The following is a 17,558-nucleotide window of genomic DNA, read 5'->3' on the forward strand; positions in this document are numbered from 1 at the left end:
TACAAATGTTTACAAATTTATTGAAAATGAAATACAGCAATATATTACATTTGCATAAGTATCCACAACCCTTTGCTATGACACTACCAACTGAGCTGAGGTGCATCCAATTTATTTTGATCATCCTTGAGATATCACTACAACTTGGAGTCCACCTGTGACCAATTCAATTGTTTGGACATGATTTAGAAAGAAACACCTGTCTATATAAGGTCTCAAAGTTGACAGTGTATGTCAGAGCAAAAACTATAACATGAAGTCCAATGAACTGTCCACAGATCGCCGAGATTGAATTGTGTTGAGGCGTATATCTGGGGTTAGGGTATAAAACAATTTCTAGAATGTTGAAAGTTTCCAAGTGCACAGTGTTCTCCAAGTGGAAAAAAATATGGAACTACCCAGAGCTGGCCGTTGAACCAAACTGAGCAACCGGGCAAGAAGGACATGGCTCAGGGAGGTGACCAAGAACCCAATAACCACTCGGAGAGAGCTATAGAGTTCCTTGGCTGAGATGGGAGAATCTGGCAGAGGGATAACTTTCTCTACAGCACTTCACCTATCTGGGGCTTTATGGGAGAGGGGCCAGACAGAAGCCAGTCCTGAGAAAGTCCTGGAGTTTGCAAAAAGGCACGTGAAAATTTTAGACCATGAGGCAAAAGATTCTGGTCTGATGAGACAAAAATGTAACTCGGGCTTGAATCCGAAGTGCTTTGTCTTGATGAAAACCAGGCACAGCTCATTCAAATCAAATCAAATCAAATTTTATTTGTCACATACACATGGTTAGCAGATGTTAATGCGAGTGTAGCGAAATGCTTGTGCTTCTAGTTCCGACAATGCAGTAATAACGAGCAAGTAATCTAACTAACAATTCCAAAAAAAACTACTGTCATACACAGTGTAAGGGGATAAAGAATATGTACATAAGGATATATGAATGAGTGATGGTACAGAGCAGCATAGGCAAGATACAGTAGATGATATCGAGTACAGTATATACATATGAGATAAGTATGTAAACCAAGTGGCATAGTTAAAGTGGCTAGTGATACATGTATTACATAAGGATGCAGTCGATGATATAGAGTACAGTATCAACGTATGCATATGAGATGAACAATGTAGGGTAAGTAACATTATATAAGGTAGCATTGTTTAAAGTGGCTAGTGATATATTTACATCATTTCCCATCAATTCCCATGATTAAAGTGGCTGGAGTAGAGTCAGTGTCATTGACAGTGTGTTGGCAGTAGCCACTCAATGTTAGTGGTGGCTGTTTAACAGTCTGATGGCCTTGAGATAGAAGCTGTTTTTCAGTCTCTCGGTCCCAGCTTTGATGCACCTGTACTGACCTCGCCTTCTGGATGGCAGCGGGGTGAACAGGCAGTGGCTCGGGTGGTTGATGTCCTTGATGATCTTTATGGCCTTCCTGTAGCATCGGGTGGTGTAGGTGTCCTGGAGGGCAGGTAGTTTGCCCCCGGTGATGCGTTGTGCAGACCTCACTACCCTCTGGAGAGCCTTACGGTTGAGGGCGGTGCAGTTGCCATACCAGGCGGTGATACAGCCCGCCAGGATGCTCTCGATTGTGCATCTGTAGAAGTTTGTGAGTGCTTTTGGTGACAAGCCGAATTTCTTCAGCCTCCTGAGGTTGAAGAGGCGCTGCTGCGCCTTCCTCACGATGCTGTCTGTGTGAGTGGACCAATTCAGTTTGTCTGTGATGTGTATGCCGAGGAACTTAAAACTTACTACCCTCTCCACTACTGTTCCATCGATGTGGATGGGGGGGTGGATGGGGGGGTGTTCCCTCTGCTGTTTCCTGAAGTCCACAATTACCCATCTAATACCATCCCTACCGTGAAGCATGGTAGTGACAGCTTCATGCTATGGGGATGCTTTTCAGTGTCAGGGACTGGGAGACTGGTAAGGATAAAATGGAACAATGAATGGAGGAAAATCTTTGATGAGAACCTGCTTGACTGCAAATGATCTTAGACTAGGGTGAAGATTTATGACCCCAAGCATACAGCCAAAGCAATGTTGGAGTGGCTTCAGAACAAGAATGTTAAAGTCCTTGAGTGGTCCAGACTTGAATCCCATTGAAAATCTGTGGAAAGGCTTGAAGATTGCTGTTCACTGCTGTTCCCCATCTAACTTAACAGAGCTTGAGAAAATCTGCAGGGAAGAATAGGAGAAAATCCACAAATCCAGATGTGCAAAGCTGATACAGACATACCCAAGACAGCTCAAAGTTGTAATCGCCGCCAAAGGTGCTTCTGCAAAGTATTGACTGGGGTGTGAATACTTATGCAAATGAGATTTCTGTATTTTATTATCAATAAATCAGCAAACATTTCCACAAACATGTTTTCACTTTGTCAGTATTGTGTGTAGATGGGTGAGGGGTAAAACGTATCTTCAATCCATTTACAATTCAGCCTGTAAAAAATGTGGAATAAGTCAACGGTTATGAATACTTTCTGAAGGCACTGTATCTCTGGTGAATCATGCAAAGTCTGAATACATTGCACCATCTAGTGGCTGTAGTAATAACTGAAATATAAATCAAAGTATTCAATAGTTTAGTGTGTGAGCTCACAAAGCAATTAAGTGGGTAGGAATGTAGCAGTTTTGTGAACAATGTAAAAACATCATTTTTCTTCTCTGTGTCTACATCACAGTACTAAGTGCAAGTATATATATATTTTTTACCATGCATCAATGAAAGCTCTCTTTATTCAGTTGGACTATGAGCCTGGATATTTGGGTAAATTGATGATTATTATGATACTGTGTGTACTGAAATGCCAGTTACCTGTAAGGTTCCTAGTTCAAATCCCCGAGCAGACGAGGTAAAAAATCTGTCATTCTGTCCACGAGCAAGACAACAGCTCCCCGGACGCCTAATGTGGCAGCCCCCGCACGCACGTCTCCGATTCAGAGGGGTAGGGTTAAAAGCGGTAGTCACGTTTCAGTTGGAGCTTGTGTGCAATTGACAAAAATAAATGCAATCCTTTAATTGAATCCCCTTGTTTGTAGAAATGGTTGTCTTGGAGATTAACACGTAGTGGGAGTAGAGTAGAGCACTTCACAAAACTATAAAAACAAAATGTCTTCTGCTATATAATGTAATATTTATATATACTGTAATATTTTTGCATTAAGAAAAGATCCTTAATATATTTACAGTAATGGTGGAATGATAGTGCCTCACAATATTTTTCCACCCCCAAAATTATTGGGCCCAGACAAAATTGCATTCGAATGGTGCAGCCTTATTGGCCAAGCGCGTATAATAATGAAAAGACAAAAGTGTATTATCCCCTTATAATATCTTAATGATTATCCCCTTTTCCCCTTTGTTTAACCTTGTGGAACGTTGAAAGGTCATTGACTGATTGTTCCACAGTGACCCCTCTGACAACTTCCCCTGGGGGCTATTCATTACGTCGATTCTGTTGCAAAACTACCAGAATTTGTTCTATAGAAACTTGTTTTAATTTGCAACTGTTTGGACTAATAAATACACCACTGGGGTTCATTATGCCGATTGTTTTGCAAAATGTTTCGCCTGTTGCAAAATGTTTCGTTTGTTGCTAAATGTTTCGTTTGTTACAAAACGTTTGGTCTGTTGCAAAACGATTTGCAACAGTTAACGCCAAATGCTGTTGAGTTCCGTTTTGTTCTTAAACGGAAGTTGTAGTTCAGTTGTGTCTCGCCCCCAAAAAATAAAAGATAAAATAAGTGGCTGGAAGAAGTTCACTCCACTTTAAGGCATGGTATAATTGATCATTTATATATGTGCAGATTGGAGAGGCAAACTTTAGAAACCATAACATTTAAATGAACTAGAACTTCCATTGAGGAACCCAACAGCGTTTATGTCACGCTGAAGAGCGGTTGGAGTTAACGGTTTCTGTTGCAAAACGTTTTTCAACAGTCGAAACATTTAACAACAGAATCGTCGTAATGAATACACCCCTAATTTGGTTCGTGCGGTTGACACCGCCACGTTGATTGGTCGGCAGATTTCACGTGTAGAAAGAAATGTGTCAGTCAAGTTAATAACAGGAAACTAGACACTCAGCTGAAGATAGAGGGCAATCGATAACAAAACGGCCTGCCATCGCCTCGCCTACACAGGTGTCATCATCAGCTGTGTCGATGGATACTCAGGAATACCAATTTTCCAACCAGAGGCATTTTGATATTTATTTTGTTTAGAGATAAAATATCGAGAAAGGTCTGTTTCAGGTAGCACGCAAGCTAGTTATCTAACTAAAGCTAGCTTGCATTTACCTGCACATAGTTAGCTGCTAGCTAGCTAATTGCTGATGGAGTTTGTTAGCAATTAGCAAGCTTGCTAACGTTAGCTGCGGACAGAGCTTGTTGGCTATATAATGTAACGTTAGCTATTTAGCCAAAGAAGCCTTATCCACCTTTCGGATTCTGTCGAGTTGTAAACGTAATTAATGTTAGCTGGCCAGCTAAGTAGTTAGCTAGTTAGGTAATTGAACTGTAATGAATTTACATGCTCGCTGCTTTCTTGCATTTGGTATCTAGCTTACCAACCCAGCTAGCTAGGTTTGAGATATTGTTTACATGGAACACCGGAAACTTGCTTGCTTTGCGATGCAAATCTGATGGCACGAGCAACATAGACTAGCTAGGTTCATAGAATGACGTCAATGCCCAGATCTTTACATGGACATAGGAGGCTAACAACAGCAAGGGAATATTTTTTTTTAATCTCTAAGGTCCAATATCCAATGTCAATATTTGGGTGCCGTCTCTCCTTAAATATGGTAAATGCGTTTGAATGAAGATCCAGCTGCGAGGAACACAAAGCCTGTTCTCTTGTCGGTGTTGAGGAGATGTCATTGACAGCAGCATGCATTTTGCTGGCAGGAGCAGCACCGATGCCCCCATGTCTAGCGCCGCCTCCATCGGTTCCTCTTTTCGTTTCTTGCCCGTCATCTGCTTGGGAATCGCCGCAGCATTACTTTTTCAGTTTGGATATGGGGGGCTCACCATAACGTCATTTTTTCTGAAGCTTTTTATTTATATCTCCTTTGCATTGTTCTGCTTCTTGTTGGGAAGCTTTGGTCTCCTCGTTAAAAAGGGTCCTCCTAAAATCAGCCGATTTGAAACTTCAAAGAGACAGTCTGCTTACCTGTTGGACTTGTTTAACAAATTAATGGTAAGAATCCTGAATAGTTTTTATTTATGTTCATGTCATGGGCCTTTTCATTGTTCTCCATGTCATCCTTGTTATGGACACTGAGTTGTGTGTCAGAGTGAGACATTTTAAATTCAATATGGTAGACCTCTATAGGCATTCATTATTGTGCTCTTTAGTCCTGCGTGAGGACACATTATCATGTTGTGTTATAGCCTATATCTTCAACAGTCTGCCAGACCTTTGAAGCATAGGCAGTGTTTATCTCAGTCTTGTATCTCCTGCATGACACTGTGGGTGTTATGTTTAGAAATATCCTTGTTGCTCAATACTACCTCAATCACTCCCCTGTCTGGGTTGGACATCACTGCCCATTCAACTATTCCATTATTTATGAATTTCTGTGTGATGTTGTTAGATTATGTCCTTTGTCAATGGTCTTGTTTGTATGCACGCAATGGGCTGAGAGTGTGTTATTGACCTTCGGCTGGGACTCCATCCTTTGTACTTGTGTTGTGTTATGTTTGCAGGGAAGGTTCACCGTGCCACTTTTGGAGTCTGCGCAGACAAGAAGAGTGGTGGTATCACACAATGTGGACAAGGCCCTTAAAGAAGGTTAGTGTTTGGTGGTTAAAACCCCAAATATAATCCTGCAGAACCATTTGTGTGGAGTCGGCAGTCCTAGAATAGGCCTTCCTCTTCTCAGGAAGAGCTTGTGAGATCAGCAGCTTCCTTTCACTTGGTGTAAGAAACACGGGCAAGATTTCAATTGCATACTCCTCGATCCTTGTCTCCTTCTCAACCCATTGGATGAGAAAGCCAGAGGTCCCTCCCCTCTGACCTTCTCCAATGGGTTTTAAGGAAACGAGGAGCGAGGACGCAAGGAGTATGTAGTTGAGATCACTACATTGTCATTCATTAAGCACCACATCTGCTCACACCCCAAACAACATTTCTCATTTACATTTTACAAGGTGAAGATAGCCTTTCAAATAACTTCCCCTACTGGCAAACAAAAGCTATCCCCTGGTAATGAGATCACAATTACATGTGTATTACTGTATTTAACAAGCTGCTGTGTGTTACTGCATGGATGGTTAATCGCAAGCCCCTTATCAAAGGTAGGATTAACCCTAATGACTGGCACTTATTATACCCACCAGGCAGAAACCAATCAGAAATGGGATTATTGAAATGTTGATCACAGAAAGGAACAACGAAGGAAGTTTGACCCAACCTCCCCCACCTTGTTCAGCCTATGTTGGACAGGATTACTGAATCTGTTGAAGCAGTGTGATAGAGGGTCTCACATGATTGGAGGGGAAGAAAGGCCCAGTGTTCCCTTTATAGTGCACTTTTGACCAGGTTCCATGGAGGAGAGCTTGGTGGCCCTTGTCAAAAGTAGTGCACTGTAAAGGGAACATGGTGCCATTTGGGACAGGGACTGAGATGTTTGCTGTCCTCCCTGGCCCTGTGTTTAAAGAACATGCTTTTTACTTTACACACCACTCCTTTCATTCATACAGCAGGAGATTGTTCTCCGGCAATTTAGATTTATCAATCCAATCGTTTCTTTCAGCTGTTAGCCTCGCTTGAGGATTGAACCGCTTACTTCATGGCTGGAATTTGGTAGTGATATATTGTCATGTATTTGCAGCAAGTCATGCAGAAAGGCATTACTGTCTTGTCTACCCCCTCTGGTATTGTGATAAAAATGTTATATCATATCAGATCTGTATATACTGACATGATGGCCTGGTCCCCGCCCTAACAATAGGAGTTGTTGTCCCAAAGGCGGGAAGACAAGCGGTCTGCTTATTGTGGACAGATTTTGACCGGAGTGAACTTTCTCGCTTCGCCTCTTCCAGTATATACAGATCTCAAGACATCAGCAAGGAGTTGCTTGAGCGCAATGAGCCAAGTAAAGCCAATTGTGCACCTCCCTATGGAACTCCTGGTCACTGCCGGTTGTGACACTGGGATTGAACCCCAGGCTGCAGTGATGCTGTGCCTTAGGCCGCTGCGCCATTCGGGAGGCCCCGCCTCTTCCTTTCTGATCATTTCTGATCAACTCCATAGCAAGGTCCATGCTGCCCTCTGACCTATCACATGTTTGGTAAAGATGGGTCATTGAGGAGGAGCTCACTAGTGTTAATGCAAATGAATTGCCAAGGTGGTTGGCAGGTCACCCCATCACCGGCATTACCATCATGTGGTTCTTATGTAGGGATTGAGTGAAGCCATCCAGGAGATATAAACTGATCTTCTTCACTGACTATGTTACTGTTTTCAGCAAGAGCTCAACCAACCTCCCATGTCTCTCCACACTAAGGGAGTTTAAGTTATTCACAATATCCTGTAGAGGGCTCACTGTGGAGTCGGGCACTGTCAGTCTGAAGCAAAGTAAATTGAAGGCCTTTCGTTTTTGGGATATGTCGGACTAGGCTATAGCACCTTACTCTACCTGGGTTTGTGCTCCATACAGTGCTGTTTGGCTCGCTATAGAAGCACAGAAATGTAGCTGCAGTCAGACCTTGGCATGCTTTGGGTTTAGTGTCTTGAGACAAGTCTTTCCGTACAGTATATTCTCATTGATATGGAAGAGGTTCTGTATCATGACAGGCAGTGGCGCACTCTGTATGGAGTGGCTGCAGGCTCCAGTAGTTTGGGTGTGTTTGTGTAAATCCCCTGACTGAAGAACATCTATTACCCGGCAGCCAGCATTGGTACTGTGCTGCGGTCCTCCCAGAAGAAGGGTCTTTACTGTCTGTTTCTACGGTCTGTATGGCTACTGCCTTATGCTGATGTCACAGAGAGAGTACCACTGAAGAAGTACATCTCCCCAACCAGGAGAGTAAACTGTAGCCTAGATGGCTAGGACACAACTGGCTTAATTAAGGAGCAATCAGAAAGGGTATAGGGCTTAGGCACCATAGAGGTTAGCTTGTTGGACCAGATGGGTGATATAGCAAGCAAATCCACTGTCTGGGAGAACCCAGTGGATGCCGATTACATTGCAGTCCACGAGGAGACTGCGTGGCAGGTTGACCACCTGTTACGCGACTGCAGCAAGGAGCTAAGCTAAGTTGCTAGTTAGCATTAAACTTATCTTATAAAAAACAATCAATCTTCACATAATCACTAGGTAACTACACATGGTTGATGATATTACTAGTTTATCTAGCTGGTCCTGTGTTGCATATAATCAATGCAGTGCCTGTTAATTTATCATCGAATCACAGCCTACCTCGCCAAACGGGTGATGATTTAGCAAGCGCATTCGTGAAAAAAGCACTGCCGTTTCACAAATGTACCTAACCATAAACATCAATGCCTTTCTTAAAATCAATACACAAGTGTATATTTTTAAACCTGCATATTTAGTTAATATTGCCTATTAACATTCATTTATTTTAACTAGGGAAATTGTGTCACTTCTCTTGTGTTTCTGTGCAAGCAGTTTGGGCCGCCTGGCTCGTTGCGAACTGTGAAGACCATTTCTTCCTAACAAAGACCTTAATTAATTTGCCAGAATAGTACATAATTTTGACATAACATCGAAGGTTGTGCAATGTAACATCAATATTTTGATTTAGGGATGCCACCTGTTAGATAAAATACGGAACGGTTCCGTATTTCACTGAAAGAATAAACGTTTTGTTTTTGAAATGATAGTTTCAGGATTTGACCACATTAATGACCTTCGGCTCGTATTTCTGTGATTTATTATATTATAATTAAGTATGATTTGATAGAGCAGTCTGACTGAGCGATGGTAGGCACCAGCAGGCTCGTAAGCATTCATTCAAACAGCACTTTTCTGCATTTGCCAGCAGCTCGTCGCTGTGCTTCAAGCATTGCGCTGTGTAGGACTTCAAGCCTATCAACTCCCGAGATTAGGCTGGCAATACTATAGTGCCTATAAGAACATCCAATAGTCAAAGGTATATGAAATACAAATGGTATAGATAAATAGTCCTATAATTCCTATAATAACTACAACCTAAAACTTCTTAACTGGGAATATTGAAGACTCATGTTAAAAGAATATATATAAATAAATAATAACGACAACTACAACAATACTGAATGAACACTTATTTTAACTTAATACATAAATAAAATCGATTTACTCTCAAATAAATAATGAAACATGTTCAATTTGGTTTAAATAATTCAAAAACACAGTGTTGGAGTGTAATATATATATATATATATAATCTCGTCCGATTTTAATCGAAAACTGCTTTTTTTGGTCCTCCAATAATCAGTTGACCTCTACTAGAATTGTGAACCCACTACCAACGTGTTGGTTTAACCAGAGGAGCCGGTAGAGTAATGTTTAATAGAATTACATTTGACATTACGGCTTGGCGAGGCTCTGAAAGGACCACATCCAAATGAGCACACGGCAATGTTTCCAATCGTACCTAGTAAGCATTAGCTAGCTATTAGTGGCTGATGTACTAGGCTAGGATTGAGTAAGAAAAGGAGGTGGGGCTGATGGTCCAACATGACCCAGTCTTAATGTAAACCTACACTGTGAAATAAAGACAGATTGTGGCTGAACAGAGAATTCAGAGTTTTGCTACCCTTTAGCAGCAGAGATTTCTATTGATGCTTCTGCTGAAATTTACTCTATATTTGCCAAGCAGTGTACCAACCACGTCTTGTTCTCTGTGTCTCCAGTGTTTGACTACAGCTACAGGGACTATGTCCTGTCGTGGTATGTGCCGCTGAGCCGCGACGAGGGACAGCTCTACCAGATGCTGTCGGAGGACTTCTGGGAGATGGCCAAGCAGCTGCGGGGCCGCCTGGCAGACGTCGACATGGTCAACGTGGTCTGCAATGACACCGTCAAGACCCTCCATGCACACTTCTGTGACCTCAAGACGGCCAATACCAGGTACAGGAGGGTGTGGGAGGAGGAGGAGATATGTTTGTGCTGTCTTGCCAGCTCATGCTGGTTTGACAACCATAGGAGTTAGGACAACACAAACCGATCGGGGAGCAGGCAGCAGGCTAGAGGAGAGGTTCAGGGGCCCTAACATGGGCCTCTCTGGTCTGTTGAGAATATAGAGGTGGTCATCATCACTCTGTAATACTCGGCATTACCCAGCTTCCCCCTTTTCTCAGGAAAGGAGAGCAGCCTTGCTTATTTTAGTCTGGCCATGGAGCAAAGCTCGGGACAGGGTTCTTACTCAAACTTGTGCTACTGTACTGGAGAGGATGCTTTTTCACTGTCTGACTGTTTTAGCTGTTTGGGTAACCCCTTTGGAAATTGGATATTGTCACGAACCGTCTCGAAGTCCGTAACTAACAGGGAGACAACGTGGAGATTAGGAATAACAAATATATTTATTAACTGAAGTAACGTAAATACAATTAACAATGCTGTGTGTCGTCAGTAATCAGTAGCGTAAGTGAGTGGTTGCGTGCATTAATGTGATAATGAGGGGTGTTGAAAGGTGCCAAAGCAAACAAACAAAACGGCCACAAAAATGCCACAACCAAAATCCAACAGTGTGTCTGCATGGAGAGTCTCCTCATGGGTCCAGGTGTGTCCCATGTCGCTGACGACCTTCCCAGCTCCCTCCACCTACATCATAATAAGGAAAAGGAGCAAAGAGAAAGAATCCAGAAGACCGAGTGGGAGGGTCGTCACAATATGGATTGGGCCAGATGTAAATGTTTCTAACAGAACAACTATAAAAAGCATATGCATGACCATGGTAGCAATTGAAAGAGATCACTTTGGAGATTATAGGGAAATTATCAGGACACAGCAGTTCACATGTCACAAGACTTTAACCAAACATGACACTAATTTTATGTGCATTTTACATTTACTGTACTTTTTACAGCATTTGTCAATAAAATCTGAAAGTACTTTTTGGAGTAGGTGCAAGATGAGAAAAAAAACGATGACAACGGTTTGAGTGTGAGGTCTAACTGGTGTATCCAAGTTGCCACACACCTCTTCAAACTGAACAGTTCCTAAGGCATTTCAATCAGCTTTTATCACTCAAGGAAAGCTCTTTCCTTATCAGGTGCTTTTTTTTAAGCTCTACACGCTTTGCCGTTGATAAACAGAAGCAAGCGCACGTGTAGTTCTTTATTTGGAACACAGCCCTGTGTCCCCACCGTCACACAATTACTGTTGATTCTGTCAGTCAGAATTTTTGACAAAATCAGCCATTTTCAACTGTAAGGGATGATGGGCTGTGAGCGGAATGAGCTACTGGTCAGTGTTTATGATGCTGTAAAGTCTCTGTTCCATATGCCCCGGACATGTAGAAGTGGAGCTCACTCATAGGAAAGCAAGGACAGACAGGGAAATGGGGAAAGTATTCAGACCCCTTGACTTTTTCCACGTTTTGTTACGTTACAGCCTTATTCTAAAATGGATTGAATAAAAAAATGTTTTAATGTCCTCTTCAATCTACACACAATATCCCATAATGACAGTGATAACAGGTTGTTTGAATTTTTTTGAAAATGTATTAAAAATATAAAACATACCTTATTTACATAAGTATTCAGGCCCTTTGCTATGAGACTTGAAATTGAGCTCAGGTGTATCCTGTTTCCATTAATCATCCTTGACGTTTCTACAACTTGATTAGCGTCCACCTGTGGTAAATTTTAATTGATTGGACATGATTTGGAAAGGCACACAACTGTCTATATCAAATGAAAATCAAATCAAGTTTTATTTGTCACATACACATGGTTAGCAGATGTTAATGCGAGTGTAGCGAAATGCTTGTGCTTCTAGTTCCGACAATGCTGTAGTAATCTAACAAGTAATCTAACTAACAATTCCCCCAAAAAAAAAAAAAAAAAAAAACTACTGTCTTATACACAGTGTAAAGGGATAAAGAATATGTACATAAAGATATATGAATGAGTGATGGTACAGAGCAGCTTAGGCAAGATACAGTAGATGGTATCGAGTACAGTATATACATATGAGATGAGTATGTAAACCAAGTGGCATAGTTAAAGTGGCTAGTGATACATGTATTACATAAGGATGCAGTAGATGATATAGAGTACAGTATATACGTGTACATATGAGATGAATAATGTAGGGTATGTAAACATTATATAAGGTAGCATTGTTTTAAAGTGGCTAGTGATATATTTTACATTTCCCATCAATTCCCATTATTAAAGTGGCTGGAGTTGAGTCAGTGTGTTGGCAGCAGCCACTCAATGTTAGTGGTGGCTGTTTAACAGTCTGATGGCCTTGAGATAGAAGCTGTTTTTCAGTCTCTCGGTCCCAGCTTTGATGCACCTGTACTGACCTCGCCTTCTGGATGATAGCGGGGTGAACAGGCAGTGGCTGTTCACCCCACAGTTGACAGTGCACGTCAGAGCAAAAATCAAGCCATGAGGTCAGTTGGAATTGTTCGTAGAGCCCCGAGACAGTATTGTGTCGAGGCACAGATCTGGGGAAGGGTACAAAACAATTTCTTCGGCTTTGAAGATTCCCACGAACACAGTGGCCTCCATCATTCTTAAATGGAAGAAGTTTGGAACCACCAAGACTCTTCCTAGAGCTGGCCGCCCAGGCAAACTGGGCTATCAGGGAGGTGACCAAGAACCTGATGGCCACTCTGACAGAGCTCCAGAGTTCCTCTGTGAAGATGGGAGAACCTTCCAGAAGGACAACCATCTCTGCAGAACTCCACCAATCAGGCCTTTATGGTAGACTGGCCAGACGGAAGCAACTCCTCAGTAAAAGGCACATGACAGCCTGCTTGGAGTTTGCCAAAAGGCACCTAAAGGACTCTGACTGTGAGAAACAAGATTCTCTGGTCTGATGGAACCAAGATTGAACTCTTTGGCCTGAATGCCAAGCATCTCCTCTGGAAGAAACCTGGCACCATCAAGGTGAAGCGTGGTGGCAGCATCATGCTGTAGGGATGTTTTTCAGTGGCAGGAACTGGGAGACTAGTCAGGATCAAGGGAAAGATGAGCAGAACAAAGTATAGAGAGATCCTTGATGAAAATCTGCTCCAGATCTCTCAGGACCTCAGACTGGGGCGAAGGTTCACCTTCCAACAGGACAACGACCCGAAGCACGTAGCCAAGACAACGCAGGAGTGGCTTCGGGACAAGTCTCTGAATGTCCTTGAGTGGCCCAGCCAGAGCCTGGACTTTAACCGGATCCAACTGTAGGAAGAGTCTGTAGAGACCAGAAAATAGCTATGCTGTGACACTCCCCATCCAACCTGACAGAGCTTGAGAGGAACTGCAGAGAAGAATGGGAGAAACTCACAAAATACAGGTGTGCCAAGCTTGTAGCATCATACTCAAGTAATCGATGGCAAAGGTGCTTCAACAAAGTACTGAGTAAAGGGTCTGAATTCTTATGTAAATGTGATATTTCATTTTTTTTTGTTGCTTTGTCATTATGGAGTATTGTGTGTAGATTACAGCTGTAACATAACAAAATGTGGAAAAAGTCAAGGGGTCTGAATACTTTCAGGATGCCCTGTACTGTCTGAGCAGTGGAAGTCAGAAAAAAACTGTTAAAGGAATTAAACAATTCCTATATGTGTTCATTAATCAATTCAATTTAAATCACTCTGTCTGTTTCTAAGAATTTGTAAGATCCTTATTTGCATAAAATGGACAAAGACCAGTCTACCAAGATTAGACAATAGCCTTTATTCTCGAGAGCGCTGGTCATAAATCAATGTACATCAGTTTATATATCACATATGACGTCATAGGTTTTAAAATGTCCCTCCTCCACTCCGACCAGGACAAAGCAGCTTCAAAAGTTCATTCCAACTCACTAGCGCACATACGTGACACACTATCTGGATTAACTCCTGAAGTCTCACCATAGTTTATTACCACTTAGCAGACAGTTCCAGTCCCCCCCCCAGATATGGAAAACCTGGAGGGGCTCTCGAGGTCTTATTTTTTCGCCTCCGAGTTATAGCTGAGTCGGTTCAAACATAGGTTAAGGATCCTCTTTGCTTACTTTAGACACACACACACACATTCCTCTCTTCCCCTCCAACCTAGTTGGAGCTGTGTTTTATTATTTTTAATTACTCCTTGTTCATGCTACATAACCTCTAATCCCTAATGGTTAAGTTTCTGGGTAGAATTATTTATCTTAAACCTTGATAAAATATCTTAACAAAGACACAATTTTAAATGTATTCATTAAGTCACTCACTGTGTGACTGTCTGTTAGTTAATTTAGCTCCCATAATGCATAGTGTTACTTACAATATAGTGAAGCAACCAATTAAAATATTTTCTATAAGCAATCCATTAGATACATTTTAACAGTAGGCCAGTTCCAAACAGTCAACATTGAAGCAGGAACTCTGCTCTCAGCTAGGTAACCGGTTGAAATTTACAGCAAATGTCACTGTTTTGAAAGACTTTGAGCAGGTAGGTCCTCACAGTGAGCAAGCAGCTTCCCTTGGTTTCTGTACTGTGTGTGTCTCTGGCTCTGCACCTCACATTGACTTTGAAAGAAGGAATAAAGAGGTCCTCATCCATCAACTGAAAGTTTTATTGGATGCTTCCCAAATGCCATTTGGGATGCATCCATTGTGTAATCTTCCTGTGCTAGATTAATATTGTGTATTATAGGGTATAAATAACATGGTATAATAACTTATTTTGTATGTTGCCAATGCCACATTTTTTATGTTCAGACAGAGCTACTCTAGCAGTCTGTGTAATGTCAGAGGTCCCTCTTGAACTTTAAATGAGGCTTTTCAGAAGTTCAGCCAGTTAGTCCTTCTCTCCCAAAGACTTCCAGCTGGAGATGCTGCTCATTATTTAGCACAGTAGATGCATTTATTTCCCAGCTTGTTTCAGATGCAATCGACCAGAAATGCTGAGATAGATCTGCCCCCTCAGAGTTCCCTGCCCCAGAGTTCTCCCCCCCAGAGCTCCCATGACATTGTTCTATGATGGGTTTGTCACTTGTATTTTTTAAGACTGCAGCTTTATTCACACAAAGATGATTCTCACTTTGACAAACCCATCCTAGTGAATGGATAGTCTTCAGTAGGGGTGAGTGTGTTTTGTTCAAAGCACACGTCTGTATGTAGGCTTTCCAGTAAATGCACACTTCCTCTGTCATGCCTACTATCATGGCTCAGAAGCCATGATGTCATGCCTCATTAAAATGAAAGAGCTGTGACTGCAGTATGGATCAGTATCAGCTATGTTCTCTCCAGCCCCTCTGTACAGAGATCTGTCATGAGGACAGATTGCCCTCTAAAGCTGAATACCAAATCTCTGATGGCTGGCCAGCCTTTATCCTGCCTGGAGTCCAATTGAGGGAAAAAAAACTAAGCGCTACAATTAATTCCATTGATTTGACTTTAAGTTTATCAGCCCTAATCAGCTTACACAAAGATACTGGCATGGCCTGTGCAGTAAGGAAACGCTCCTCTGTAGTGTGCAGAACAAAAAAGTAAATGTAGGAGACAGCAGGGTGTGCTCTGTGATGAGCCCCACCCTTCTCTCACTCTCTAACCCCCCCCCTCTCCCAGGCAGGAGGAGTTGCCCAAGCCCTTCCCCCTGCACCAGTGTCTGCAGAGCCCTGAGGAGGAGCTACGGTTCCTGCGCTGCTGTGCTCGCCTGCTCATGCTGTGCCTGCTGCCCACACGAGACGCCCGCTCCTACAGCCTGCGCGTGGTTCTAGTGGAGGTTATCACCACCAAAGGTACACAGACAGCCAGGGACACACCGTCCTCCCTCTCTAAAGCTTATCCATTTTTCATTCAACACAGGGACTGATTCACCATGCGTCCCAAATTGCACCCTATACCCTTTATTGTGCACTACTTTTGACCAAGGCCCAAAACCTATGGGAAATTGTCCCAAATGACACCCTTAATCAGTGAATTGGAAATCTGTTTCATGTAACAATGGCATGATGAGCAATGATGTGGGCTGGATGATGTGCCAGAGCTCCAACTGAATGACTTGTCTGCTACTGTATTTATGTTGTTAGGAGGAGGGGAAATGCTCTCGCATGCTTCTCGCTGTACTAACCAAAAAACAACATTGAACAACCAGATACTGGTATTAAAATATTAATGACTATGGACTGTCTCTGAAGACGTTATGTGACGCGAAAATCAAAAGGCAACACCAATCAGAAAAGGGCTGTGTATTTTACTTCCTTGTGAACTGACTTGCTGTGCCATCACAGATGTGGTTTTGTGAATAGCAGTGAAGGCTGCCTGACTGCAGACCAAGGAGGCAGAGCTAAATGGGCTGTCAAGAAGGTGTGGGGGCGATTTGTTTATCTTGCAGGCACAGATGGATGACAAAAATATACTTATAGACCTCTAATTATTTCTTCATTACCACCGTTACTTAGCAACATCCCTCCTTCAAGGTACTGAACATGTTAGATTTGCACAGTTTTTTTTTTATACCCCCACTCTCCTGTCATGGTGTTGGTGAGGTTTTAAGAGCATCCAAAATGCTCAACGTTACTGCTCGACATTAGTCAGATATGTTATCAGATTTCAATGTTATTGTTTATGTTATCAGTTTTTTGGGGGCATTTTATTTTTTGTCATTTGTTTATTTTATTTGATCTCACAACATAGTAATGCGATTAGAGGATAGATTTGATTTCTTGAACAATGGGACGTTGTATTCTAACTGAGCTCAACCTGAGGCCAGGCTCTAGTACTTCTATGGGTTTCCATGGAGGACTGACTGGGCGGAGAGAGGTGTACCTCCCAAATGGCACCCTATTTCCAATGTAGTGCACTACTTTTGAATAGGGCATTGTTCAAAAGTAGTGCACTCTGTAGGAAATAGGGTGCCATTTGGGACACAACCAGAGAGGGTGAAGTCTGGGGAAATGTACTGACCGCTGCCCTCTGTACCAAGGCTGGGGGGCTGCCTGGAGTGGCCAATCTCTGATTCCATTTGCCAGAGATTATCTCTGAAATCACCATTAGAAAGCCATTCCACCAGCTATGTGTGAAAAATCTGATAGTTTGCTTTGCATCACAGCAGCACAGCGCTCGGAAATGTTTGCAGTCACACATAAAGCATATCAGATCTTTCAGTGTTTGGCTGAAAACCCTGTAAACTGAAATGGAATAGAAACCTCTAAGCCTCACACAAATGTTCCCAACACACATCAGCAAAGCTTTCATCTAGTGCACACCATCTACCTTGGTGCAGATGATGCCTGCTCTCAGTATTAATACCCATCAGAAGCAAGCAAAAACAGAGGGATGTCTGCAGCTCTCTCAGATCTCAATATTAGTGCCTTGAAGGAAATATGTGGGTGGGTGGGGTGTCGCAGCAAGAGTGGAGGATGAGGGGAGTGGTTCCTGTTCCAGCCCATAGACCCCCCTCCCG

General features: G+C 42.5%; 1 protein-coding gene across 2 annotated transcripts in view; it reads left to right on the forward strand.

The window, feature by feature from the left end:
- The first annotated feature begins 4,023 nt into the window (after positions 1–4,023).
- Positions 4,024–17,558, forward strand: part of snx25 (sorting nexin 25) — a 55,028-nt gene continuing 41,493 nt past the window's right edge. Inside the window, exons 1-4 of one of the 2 annotated variants that reach the window (XM_042325900.1) lie at positions 4,024–5,198; positions 5,708–5,792; positions 9,867–10,083; positions 15,719–15,891. In XM_042325900.1, coding sequence (XP_042181834.1) covers positions 4,890–5,198; positions 5,708–5,792; positions 9,867–10,083; positions 15,719–15,891 — 784 coding nt within the window. In that variant the 5' untranslated portion in view covers positions 4,024–4,889. The remainder of the gene's footprint in view (positions 5,199–5,707; positions 5,793–9,866; positions 10,084–15,718; positions 15,892–17,558) is intronic. The other variant, XM_024428886.2, reaches the window with a different exon arrangement.

This window comes from Oncorhynchus tshawytscha, linkage group LG08, assembly GCF_018296145.1.
Source record: "Oncorhynchus tshawytscha isolate Ot180627B linkage group LG08, Otsh_v2.0, whole genome shotgun sequence".
Lineage (NCBI taxonomy): Eukaryota > Metazoa > Chordata > Actinopteri > Salmoniformes > Salmonidae > Oncorhynchus > Oncorhynchus tshawytscha.